General features: G+C 36.4%; 1 protein-coding gene across 2 annotated transcripts in view; it reads left to right on the top strand.

The window, feature by feature from the left end:
• Positions 1–12,860, top strand: part of gmds (GDP-mannose 4,6-dehydratase) — a 93,033-nt gene that overhangs the window by 34,139 nt on the left and 46,034 nt on the right. For both annotated transcript variants that reach the window (XM_073816654.1, XM_073816653.1), the window contains one exon: positions 5,962–6,089. In XM_073816654.1, coding sequence (XP_073672755.1) covers positions 5,962–6,089 — 128 coding nt within the window. The remainder of the gene's footprint in view (positions 1–5,961; positions 6,090–12,860) is intronic.

The raw sequence follows: 12,860 nt of genomic DNA, 5'->3' as shown, positions 1-12,860 counted from the left end.
CGATTATGATACATCGTAATTAATTCAGCCTTAACCACGTTTTACTACCTCTGTTATCCTAATGACTGAAACGCTAATATAATATAACACTCCCGTTAGAATCAGTTAATCTATCACCGTACTGTATGATGAAAATCTCTCATTTTCACTGCACGCGGTGCGTTAAGGCGATGTGGCCTCTCTATGCTTGTGTTTATACCACAGCAAGTTTCTGAAGCATCCTAGAACAGACTCTCTGCGCTGCATTGCTAAAGTTAAGTTCTTTGTTGACGGATAATAGTAATAATCGTCTTCCTATCGTCAAAGGCATCAGCAACAGGCGATATCTCTGACTATCGTCGATACATGATACTAACGTCTATCGGCACAACCCTAAAAAAGTTTGACTCGTTTACAATCCAAAAAACACCCCAGATTGCATTTTGGCGAAAGTTTCCCTTTAAATTTTCATTTTTAGGTGTGAAGCTTTCAAAACAACAAATATCCTGCAAACAGCCTGTTAGTGCCTTGATGGCAATCTTGGCACAACAGAAGTGTTTACATTGCAAGTGTGTGGCGTGACAAAGTAACTAGATAGCTCCTGTTATAAACGCTTGAAGTGTAGATTTTTAGTGATTGTAATGGGAGTGACGTGATTAGAAATGTTTTAATTTAATTTCTCACTCAGACAGAATCCAACTTAACTAGGTCCGACTTTCACGATGGCTCACTAGGCTGTGAGACATACAATAACAGCTCCGCAGGCTACACTAAAGGAAGTAATGCAGGAGTCCAGGGAGAATGTTGTATTTGTGGCCAAAACCCATTGTGATTGGTTTACGGGGGAGTATCATGACACAACATTTGGTAAAGGGTGCAGCCATGACATCTTCTCAACAACAAGAGTGTTATTCTGTGCCCCCACCCACAACCCCAGAGCACAGGAAGAGCAGTGATGTCATCCGCTAACAGTTTTGGCGTGGATTTTTAAGCCGGTGACACAAACATAGGCAACTAGACAGTCTTAGCGTGTACGTATATGTTGAAGAGGGAGTACAGGGCTGGAGGAGGGTTGGAGATATCTAGACAGGGAGAGAGATGGATGGGATAGTGTGAAAAAAGCCAACTTCATTTCCTGTCCGATCTCAGTGGTAGCCTCCCCTCATTGGGCGGGCCGGCGATGATGAGTTAATCTAGTTTGGAATTCACTTCGGAATTTCAGCCGGTGTCCACTTTCACCAATAAACAAACTCGCTCCGAAAGAGTTTACGAAATATGAGAAGAGTAAAATAATCTGTTGCAAATCCGCCACAGAGACGTCTGGGGTGTGTGCGCATGTGAAAGCAGTTACACTTTGACACCTATTCAGGTCTGTACGTCTAACAACTGTGTGTAGCTGTAGACTAAAGAAATGGTCGTGCCAGTCAATCAGATGACATCTGAGGGCTCCTCCATTACACGCTCATCTCTCGTCTTTTTGTTCGCTCACGTTCCCTCGTTCCCGTTGAAAGACGAGCGTTTTAAGAAGTTAAACCTCTCCAGGTGAGAAGGGCTGCACCTGTATGGAGGTGTCGATGGACCTCTCACCTATGGCACAGACACACACGTACATGTGCGCGCTGCTGGATGAGCCATGAGATGTTTTGCTCTTTCACTCCTCGTCTACCCGCCTCACACACCTGTGTTTGTGTTGTCATGTTGTCACGGCAACAAAGAAGGGAAGTGAATGAGATGCTCCTTTACTGTCTCAAATTAAACATCACTCTTCACCTTGTATCTCTCTTGCTTTCTGCTTCTCAGTCTCGGTCTCTCCGACACACACACTCCCACATGCGCTCCCAAAAGCTGACATGGTTGGTTACTTAGGCCTCAGCAATAAGATTTTTTTTTTTTTTTGATGGTTGGGTCTGTAGTTCAGATTTCTACTTGATCTGCCAATATTTTCACAGGCTTTTACATAATTATTTGTATTATATTATATGTTTTATTTTATAAAAATATTTTAGGGTAAGACGAAACCCTTCCTAACACTGCTTAAGACTTTTCATTCTACTTTTACACTACTTAAGCTTAATTTGTTATTTTTAATAAAGTTTTAACAGTTACTACATTAGTTAACATGAACTTAGAATAAACAATACTTAATACTTAATAAACAATAAACTACCGCTTTCAACATTTACTAATGTATTATTGAAATCAAAAGTTGTGTTTGTTAACATTAGTTAATGCACTGTGAACTAACTTGAACAAACAATAAACGACTATTTTTATTAACTAACATTAACAAAGATTAATAAAGATTGTAATGTATTGTTCATGCATGTTAGTTAATACATTAATGTTAACAAATGATACCTTATTAAGTGTCATCGATTTAACATTTATTTTCTAGTATCTTTTGTCTTATGTAACTACCTATGATTTGTCAGGTGTGTGAGGTTCAGTGTTTTTGCTTTTATTATTTATTTAAAAAAACAATACTCTATATAAAATAACGCATATTGAATTAAAATGTAATATAATTGTATATTAGAATATAATATAATTAATTATATATTAAAATGCATTAGTAATTCATAATTTTTGACATTTCTAAATGTTAATTGTGTGTGTGTGTGTGTGTGTGTGTGTGTGTGTGTGTGTGTGTGTGTGTATATTTAAAGATTATCATACATTTTTCACAAATATAAATTTATTTTTTCATCAATGGTAATTGTTTAAGCTTTATTTATTGTTTTTTTAATAAAGTTTTAATGTATTATATAATAGTTTTTGTCTTATGTAACTACCTATGATTTGTCAGGTGTGTGAGGTTTAATGTTTTTTTTTTATATATTTTTATATATATTTTAATATATTATATATATGCAATATATTAAAAAATAGCGTATATTGTATTATAATATAATATACTTATTTAACACTCAGAATTTGACATTTATTTATTTTATTTATTATAGACATTTATTATATATATATATATATTAATAACTATAGATATATATATTTAATTATATATATATATATATATCAATTAATTTTGTATATATCAGTTTTTAAATATCATTATCATACATTTTCCACAAATATAAATTCATAATGTAATTTTTAAGCTTTATTTATTCTTTTTAAATTACGTTTTATCATGTATTATATACTATCTTTTGTCTTATGTTTTTTTTTTCTGCAAATGTAAATTTTTAAGCTTTATTTATTTTTCTATGACAAAAAAATTGCAATAATAACAGCAAGTTATGTTTATATCTTGGAGATTTCTATATGTAAAAAATAAAAAAAATAAAAAATAAAACTTTTAACTAAAAGTCACAGAAACTAAGTTCAAGCTTCCAAGGCATAATAATGGATATGCATGCTTACAAAATAAAGTAAGATACATCACTCAATAGGACAGTGAGAGTTTAGTCAGCTGGTTCGAAACTCACATCGGTCTCCAGGTCAGCGGGCCAACCATATTATTGAGTGATTTGACTGTTTTTCTGGTTTGACACTGCACCTTTGCCAGTTCTGAAAGAAAGCAGGGTGCTGCAGTGTGTTTTTGTCATTCGTTTAAATGAACGTGGCAATCCGAAGGTTGCGTGTACATCTGCATGAATGTGTGTTCAGACATGTGTCAAGAAACAGGAACGGGGCCTTGTACTGACAGTCGTTTTTTTCACGTGCTGGAAATATCTGAGTGTCAGTGACTGATAGACCAGACATCTTGACTGCACTTTATTTCCACCTGGTTTGGCAGGGCATCTTTCCATCCATTAGAAATTTCGCCTAGATACTCAACGTTACCCTCGCTCATTACTCTCAAAATGTGCATTGACAGCGCCCGGGCACCTTCCTCTGCCAACACGCACACCTGCAGGTCTGCCGCCTCTTTTGAGGCTTTGCTGCGATCCCGTCCGCATAATCACGGTCTAAACCAGCCCTAAACTGGGTTGTTTTAGACTTGATGAGAGCGAGCTGCGGTCGACTCCCTGCGACTCTGCTCCTCGTCACGGCTTCCCACCGTGTGCTAAGAGACGGCCTAATTACACTCCGACTGGAAACAGGAGCCGGTGTGCGGAAATGGCCTGTCTTGGACTTTTAAACACACTTGCGCACAGACGCATAGCCGGCCCATTATTGTGGACCACGGTTTGGTCAATCCGCTTCGATTTACTGTTTTTCCCCTCTTTTTTTTCAAACGACTGAACCGAAATCAGATCCTCAGGTCCCCCCTGTGGTTTGTCTGTGACGACGGATTGACCCTGCTGTTTACAGTGTGGTATTTTAAACCGTTCTTCTCGTGCCAAGCTCACGCACCTGGTCATGAGCTGCGTTTAGCACGGATTAGAAAGAGTCCTTTGTGATAGCAGCAAGCCTGCACACAGGGGGCCCATGACGGACATCCTGTAAGTGGAAAGAGTCTGTCCACTTATGTTTTTTTTTATTTTTTTTTTATATATATATAATTTCAGGTTACATTGCAGATCAGGTCTCAGCAGTAAAGATGACCTGCTGGCCTAGAGCCACTGTTTTGTATCAGTTGCACAGTATATCTTCCATTTTTGTTTTTTCAGTCTCGTACAAGAATTTTTATGCCTTGATTGTGAATTCTGCTTATTAGTAAAAAGTTTGTTGCTTTTTTTATTTTTGGTAAAGACATTTGATTAAAATGGAATGTATATGTGTGAAAGAAGTTTAATAACTAACGATATTTTTCAAATGTACACTTTTATGCATTTGGTAGATCCAACACAACTTATATTTGATCCAAAGTGTCATTCAGTATGCAGTTTTATTTAATCAGTTAATGCATTCCCTGATAATCAAACCCATGGTTTGCTGTTTGAATGCTTTTAAATAATTAAATACATTTACATTTATGCATTTGACAGGTGCTTTTATTAAAAATAGTGACTTAAACCGCATTCAAACTGTAAATTTCATCAGTTCATGCATTTCCTGGAAATCAAACCTTTGCAAATGTGTGTGTTTTGGCTGTGATCTACTGTTTAAGCTGCAGGAATGCTTATAAATGTGTTTAAATAATTTTCAAATAAATTAACTTTTATATATTTGGCAGACGGCTTTATTCAGAGTGACTTATAGACAAGTCCTCAGTTAATGTATTCCTTGGGAATCGAACCTATCACCATCTGTTTTAGCTATGGGAACCAAATAACCTCACAGCAATTGTATATTTATGACACATTTACAATTATAAATGTAAGAATTAAATTATTAATTCATTAAAAATGTTGGGTGCAGTGGAAAACAATAGCTGAGCAAGTAGAAATGTAACCTGACAGGGCAAGCAGAAAAAAAAGTTTAAGGTTTAAGACCGCCCCAATTTTGTAGTTGGCTTTTGTTTTGCAATTATAGGGCATGATCTTCCCGGCATTGCTGATTCTCTCCAGAAAGCTTTTATGGCCAAAATCGCACACACATGCAGGCTTCAGTCCAAGTCAAGAGCGTAATAGTCGTCGTTCACTTATATACTTAAAGTAAGTGTGTTCTTGCTCTGACCCAGGCCTGATATTATAGGCGGTGGAGGTTTTCGTCTAGAACTCCCACCTCTGTCTGATTCAAGCTATAGCGCAACCCAGCAGGACATGAGAGCGTCCAAGGTTTCCCACAGATGAAGCATGTCTGTGTGTGCGTGTGTGTCTGGCAGCTCAGTAGGACTTTGGACGGGCTTACAGATTCTCTGGGGTGGTCCAGTGACTAGACAAGAGTCTGATTTTATCCCTGTGTGTGACTGTTAGTGTATGTTTCTGCCTGTGTGTGTGTGAAGGACAGATTGACGGCCGTAGTTCTCAATTCGCTTTGGCCGAAACACGCAAATTTGCACTGACATGTGTATGAGGGGAGAGGGATCAAATATGAATGAAATGGACAGGTACAAGTAAAGAATAAAAGACGAAAATGACTAAATGAATGCTTCATACTAGTCTTATACAAATCTGTGTGTACATGTTTTTTCAGGTTCGAATTTTGTCACTAGGAAGATCAGTCGCTCTGTGGCAAAGATCCATCTTGGGCAGTTGAAGTGCTTCAGCTTGGGCAATCTGGATTCTAAGCGAGACTGGGGCCATGCCAAAGATTACGTGGAGGTACTTGAACACACTCACACATTCAGTCTTCAGTTGTGTTGAGGAAGTACATATTTTACACAATTTTCTTCCATGATATGCTGTGTACCAACACGTTGCCACATTGTCTGTAGGAGTAGCCGAATGCCACAAACAATAGCGACTGAAGTTTTTACGTGAATACTTGTCAAAACGGACAATTCAGCATAATTTTGTGTGTATTTCCTCCATTCATAAGACACAAAAAAGTACTTGTGTGCTGTGTGAGAGGCGCTGTTTCGGTGTACGCACAGAAAACCAGATCGAATTGAGTTCTCTTGTGTCGTCAGATTTAACCATATGTCTGCTCTTCTCTTACTCACAGATGTTGACATTTTTTTAACATTTTATGAGACGTGCAGCAAGTGTATGCTAGCGTATGTCCCGCCGGATAAATCAATAGGCTATGATGCAGTTCAAAAATACACATCTTACCTCCTAAGCACACAGCAGATTTGTTCTGAATGAATCTCTTCCCAAATCGTCTTTTTTTTTAACATTTTTGTCTTGTTCTTATTTATTGACAAAAATGAAAATGAACGAGAATAAAAATAGATTTTCATCATAGTTTTTGTCATTCAAAACATGTTTTTGTTTCATTATCGTCTAATTTATTTTTCCTCCCGCAATAAGTCATGCCAGTGGATGTTGGTAGGTTTGCGTATATATCAGCCACCGCACTAGCCATTATTTTTATTCAAAGGAGACACAGGCGAGTGTTTCTCGGAGGTTATAGTACATTTAAAGAATGATCATAGGCCTTTTATGTACACTGTTTGACCTGTAAATGTGGGGAAAAAAAAAAAAAAACTTTTCCGTTGCAGTTTCGTGAAATATTCTTTTTTCGAATTTCGAAACCACCTCATGTGAGTGTAAAAACTTTTTTGCAATATATGGGATTTTTTTGTGAAATTGACTTATTTCCATTATTTTCAATTCCATTATATCGCATTTTCAATTCACAATTTCAACTTGCACAATTTGAAGGGTAATGGAAACGCAACTATTGTCTGTATGAGTAGCCAGGTTTCAACTACAGATTTGTGCCAAACGTTTTTACTTTAAAAATGTTGACAAAAAAGTACTGCGAAATGACAGTGTTTTCATAAAATTGCTATGCGACTAAAATGTCATTTTTTTCTAAGGGGTTATCCATACATGAATGGCAAGGAAAAGCCACTCATACTTGAGATGGCTTTTAAGGCATATAAGATGTTTGGAGGTTATAGTACATTAAAGAATATCATAGGACTTTCACGAACACCATTTCGCCTGTAAATGTAAAAAAAAACAAAAAAAACGTTCCTTTGCATTTTTTTTTTTTAAATAATCCTTTTCTGAATTGCTTGAAAAAAACACCTTATGCAAGTGTAAACTTTTTAGCGATATAAGGTAGTTTTTGTGAAATTTACGTATTTCTATTAGACAAATGTTTAATTTCAATTTGCGCAGTTTGAAGGGTAATGGAAATGCAATTGTCTGTATTAGTATCCGGGTTTCCATTACAGATTTGCGCAAAACACTTGCGATTTTTTTTTTAAATGTCAATTGAAATGCCGCTTTTCCAATAAACTATGTTATGTGACTAAAATTAGATTTTTTCCAAGGGGTTATCCGAGCATTAATGGCAAGGAAAGCCCCTTATACTTGAGAGCAGCCACATATAAGGTGTTTCTTGGAGGTTATAGTACATTACAGAGTGATCATAGGACATTTATGTACGCCATTTGATCTGTGACTATGGAAAAAAAAAACTGTTTCCTTTGCAGTTTTGCGAAATATTCCTTTTCTAAATTGCTTGAAAAACCACCTCACGCATGTGTAAAAACTTTTTTGCGATATATGGCAGTTTTTGTGAAATTGATGCATTTCAGCTAGGCTTATTTTCAATTTGCACAATTTGAAGGGTAATGGAAATGCAGCTATTATCAGAATGAGTAGCCAGGTTTGCATTACATATTTGCACAAACATTTGGGATATTTTGTAAATGTCAAAAAAAACGATTGCGAAATGGCAAGGAAAGCCCTTTATGCTTGAGAGCAGCTACATATAAGGTGATTCTTGGAGGTTATAGTACATTAACCCTCAGTGGGACGCCAAAGTATACTTCACTATAATACAACTAAATCCTAATCTAATCATGACAAACTATATATCTTTGGAAAGGTCTAAGTCTCCTAAATAGATATGTCTGAAAAAAATAAATCTCTAATTCATCCTTTGAAAACCATTTTAAAATAAGACATTGCATTACCATGGAAAATGTACATCAAAATCATATTACAAAATGTTTTTGTTCATGAATTATACAAATGTAAGTTTGGATAGTGCATTTTCATGTCTATGCTCAAAAATGGGAGTGACACTTAAAGGGTTAAAGAATGATCATGAGATCATCTGACCTGTAAAAAAACTTTGTAAAAACTTTGCTGTGATATATAGTTTTTTTATTAGTTTTTATTTAGTTTTTAAAGTTTCTATTGGCCATATTTTCAATTCACAATTTAAATTTGCGCAGTTTGAGGGGTAATAGAAAAGAGTGTGACACTACATTAAAATTTCAGCCCTGTATTTTTTTTTTTTTTAAATATCAGGCCCCATTTATGACTCAAATGTCTTTCACATCATTTAGAATCATTTTAATTTAATTGTAAATGAAGATTTTTACTTATATATTGATGATCCAACATACTTGATTCAGCATTAGTTTGAGATGAGGCCATCATTTAAAAACAATACACACACACACACACACACACACACACACACACACACACACACACACACACACACACACACACACACACACACACACACACACACACACATACAGTCGTTTTGAGAATTACATAAATATTGGAAATTGGAAAAGTTGCTGCTTAAGTTTTTATAATAGCAATTTGCATATACTCCAGAATGTTATGAAGAGTGATCAGATGAATTGCATAGTCCTTCTTTGCCATGAAAATTAACTTAATCCCGAAAAAAAATTTCCACTGCATTGTTAAGAAGGCTTCAGGGCATCCAAGAAAGTCCAGCAGGCATCAGGATCGTCTCCTAAAGAGGATTCAGCTGCGGGATCGGAGTGCCACCAGTGCAGAGCTTGCTCAGGAATGGCAGCAGGCAGGTGTGAGCGCATCTGCACGCACAGTGAGGCCAAGACTTTTGGAAGATGGCCTGGTGTCAAGAAGGGCAGCAAAGAAGCCACTTCTCTCCAAAAAAAACATCAGGGACAGATTGATCTTCTGCAAAAAGTATGGCAAATGGACTGCTGAGGACTGGGGCAAAGTCATATTCTCCGATGAAGCCTCTTTCCGATTGTTTGGGGCATCTGGAAAAAGACTTGTCCGGAGAAGGAAAGGTGAGCGCTACCATCAGTCCTGTGTCATGCCAACAGTAAAGCATCCTGAGACCATTCATGTGTGGGGTTGCTTCTCATCCAAGGGAGTGGGCTCACTCACAATTTTGCCCAAAAACACAGCCATGAATAAAGAATGGTACCAAAACACCCTCCAACAGCAACTTCTTCCAACAATCCAACAACAGTTTGGTGAAGAACAATGCATTTTCCAGCACGATGGAGCACCGTGCCATAAGGCAAAAGTGATAACTAAGTGGCTTGGGGACCAAAACGTAGACATTTTGGGTCCATGGCCTGGAAACTCCCCAGATCTTAAAACTTGTGGTCAATCCTCAAGAGGCGGGTGGACAAAGAAAAACCCACTAATTCTGACAAACTCCAAGAAGTGATTATGAAAGAATGGGTTGCTATCAGTCAGGATTTGGCCCAGAAGTTGATTGAGAGCATGCCCAGTCGAATTGCAGAGGTCCTGAAAAAGAAGGGCCAACACTGCAAATACTGACTCTTTGCATAAATGTCATGTAATTGTCGATAAAAGCCTTTGCAGCGTATGAAGTGCTTGTATGAAGTGCTTGTAATTATATTTCAGTACATCACAGAAACAACTGAAACAAAGATCTAAAAGCAGTTTAGCAGCAAACTTTGTGAAAACTAATATTTGTGTCATTCTCAAAACTTTTGGCCACGACTGTACATATATTTATATATACCTTTTCACATTTTTATATAGGTGTAAAAACATCTTAGTATATACATTTATATATTGTTTTTATTAATTAATATTATAATTAAAAAAGACTATGTCAAATCTGATAAATCCTGAAAATCTCCATTAAATTCTCCAGACGGTGCTCATGCTTTGTATTAGTTGCATTAGTGCAACAGTGATGATTCAGAATATGAGGTAGTGTTGTGTTTTGTTGACTTGCCCTACTTTGAAAAGCATAGTTTAGACAAGGTTTGCGTGTGAGAATTCATTGCAATGGGGCTGCAGGATTGCATAATTACTTTCTTGTTCTGTTTATTTTGTTGTTACTGTTGCTGCAATGTGCATTCCTGTTTAATAGTGTGTCTACGTTCTTGGGTATTAGTTTTTGCAAGCATTTCTATTTGTGGTAACGAGAGATACAAAGTGTAAATCAATTCCAGTGTCTTCTGTTGCTATTTTTTATAAAAGGGATGCGTTGGTCACATGTTTATAGCTCCGTAAATATGTCAACATGTCAGCCAGCTGCTATGATGAAGATCCCAAAGTGCCTGATAAAATTAAATCCAGAATGAGAGTGACAGTGCATGAAATCATCAGCAACCTATGACAAATGATTATTTCTCTCTTGTGGAGTAGCAATTTGCAACTGCACTTCCGCTATTGCTGTCTGTTTATGCTGTTAAATGCTAAAATTAGTTTCGCATAATAAATCAAGTCCACCAAGGATCCCAAAGCAACATTGTGAAAATAAATATTTCTCAATCTCATATCAGAATGATTTCTGAAGGATCATGTGACACTGATGACTTGAGTAATGTCTGTTTTACACTATTTTTGGTAGCCAAACATTTTTCAAAAATATATAAATTCAAGCTATAAAAGTTTGGGACACTATCATGTGCAGATATATAAGCATGCCTACTGTTTAAATTAAATATGGAAATGAGTTTGTTCATCAGTTTGCCTGAGTAGAGAGTTCAGTTCTCATTTGCTACTGTTACAACAACTATTTATAGCTATACATTCAGTTTGGTCTGCCATATGTAATGTGTATTTTGACCTTGCACTTTCTTTTCAATTTGCTTGTAATTGCCCTCAGAGTGCACAGCCGTGCTGTCGTGTTTATCCTGGATTAGAGAGACCTGTGTTCCTTTAGGTTTTTGCCAGAGTGGGAGCTTTAGGTTTGTGTGTGCGCATGCATGTGTGAGCTGCTCCAGGTTTCCTGTGGGAACGCTGGTATTCCAGGCGGCTGAATCATGCAGCCAGGTTTATGTGGCTCAGGACTGGGGCAGATTTCGGGAAATGGGACCAAAGCTGTGAGCGTGTGTATATTTGTGAGAGTCGTGCGTGTGTGTGGCGATGGAGTAGATCAGTGCGGTTCGCTACAGAAACAGTCCGTGAATTCTACTCCATGTATTTTACCTCCAGGCAAAGTACAAAAATGTAAAATTCCTTTGTCAGATCCATAGGTTTACATTTTTCCAGACAGACAGTATGTCAGTCATCTTTTGTTCGCACTGTTGATCTCAGTCCTGCACCTCTTGAAGGCCTCAACTGCGATTCCTCCACACGCTATTCGAGTCTTTGTGAAATCTTTAGTGAGAGACATGTTTGAAAGCAGGAGTTTGTTGCAATGCACACTGGAGACATGTTTTTTGAACATGTCAAGCGTCGTCAGTCACTATTACTGTTTTAACTTGTAAATAGTTTAAACTTGTGTGTGCTGTATTGTTCAAAAGTTTGGGTTCAGTATGATTTTTTAAATAAATAGCTTTATTTAGCAATAATGCATTAAATTGAACTAAAGTGACAGTAAAGACATTTAAAATGTTACAAATAGTGCTGTCAAATTGATTAATTTTAATTAATTTTTTTCTGAATAGATAGTTGATAGTTGTTTGTGAGTCCTATGTTTGTCCTGAACAGTTAAACTGCCCACTGTTTTTCAGAAAAAATCCTTCAGGTCCCACAAATTCTGTAGTTTTTCAGCATTTTTGTGTATTTGAACCCTTTCCAAAAATGACTGTATGATTTTGAGATCCATCTTTTTACATTGAGGACAACTGAGGCACTCAGTGCAACTATTACAGAAGGTTTAAATGCTCACTAATGCTTCAGAAGGAAACAATGCATTAGGAGTCAGGGTGAAAACTTTTGAACAGAATGAAGATGTGTACATTTGTCTTATTTTGCCTAAATATCATATAGAATTTGTGGGACCTAAAGGATTTTTCTGAAGAACAGCGGGCAGTTTAACTGTTTGGGATAAACAAGGGACTCGTGAACTATCACTAAACAAAAAAAACTCAGCTGTTGTTAATTCGGGTAGCAACACAGTATTATAAATCAAGCGTATGTAAACTTTTGAACGGGGTCATTTTTATAAATTCAACTATTTTCTCTTGTGGACATCTTTTATGTGAAGTATCTTATTCAGGTCAGTACTAAAAAAAAAAAAAAAACATTTTGGTAAAATAATTAACATTTTGCATATGCTGCAAGGTGTATGTAAACTTTTGACCTCAACTGTAAGTAATAATGTATTGTTTCAACTTTGTGCTTTACTAAAAATTGTAGGTTTAGTTAATTTTATTTTAGTTTAGTTAAATTGGATATTTAAGTTCAACAAATGTAATCTCTAATATACATTAGATGTATATTTATATATAGATCTAAATACAC

The sequence above is a fragment of the Garra rufa genome, chromosome 13 (genome assembly GCF_049309525.1).
Source record: "Garra rufa chromosome 13, GarRuf1.0, whole genome shotgun sequence".
Classification (NCBI taxonomy): domain Eukaryota; kingdom Metazoa; phylum Chordata; class Actinopteri; order Cypriniformes; family Cyprinidae; genus Garra; species Garra rufa.
This window is presented reverse-complemented; position numbering and strand designations above follow the sequence as displayed.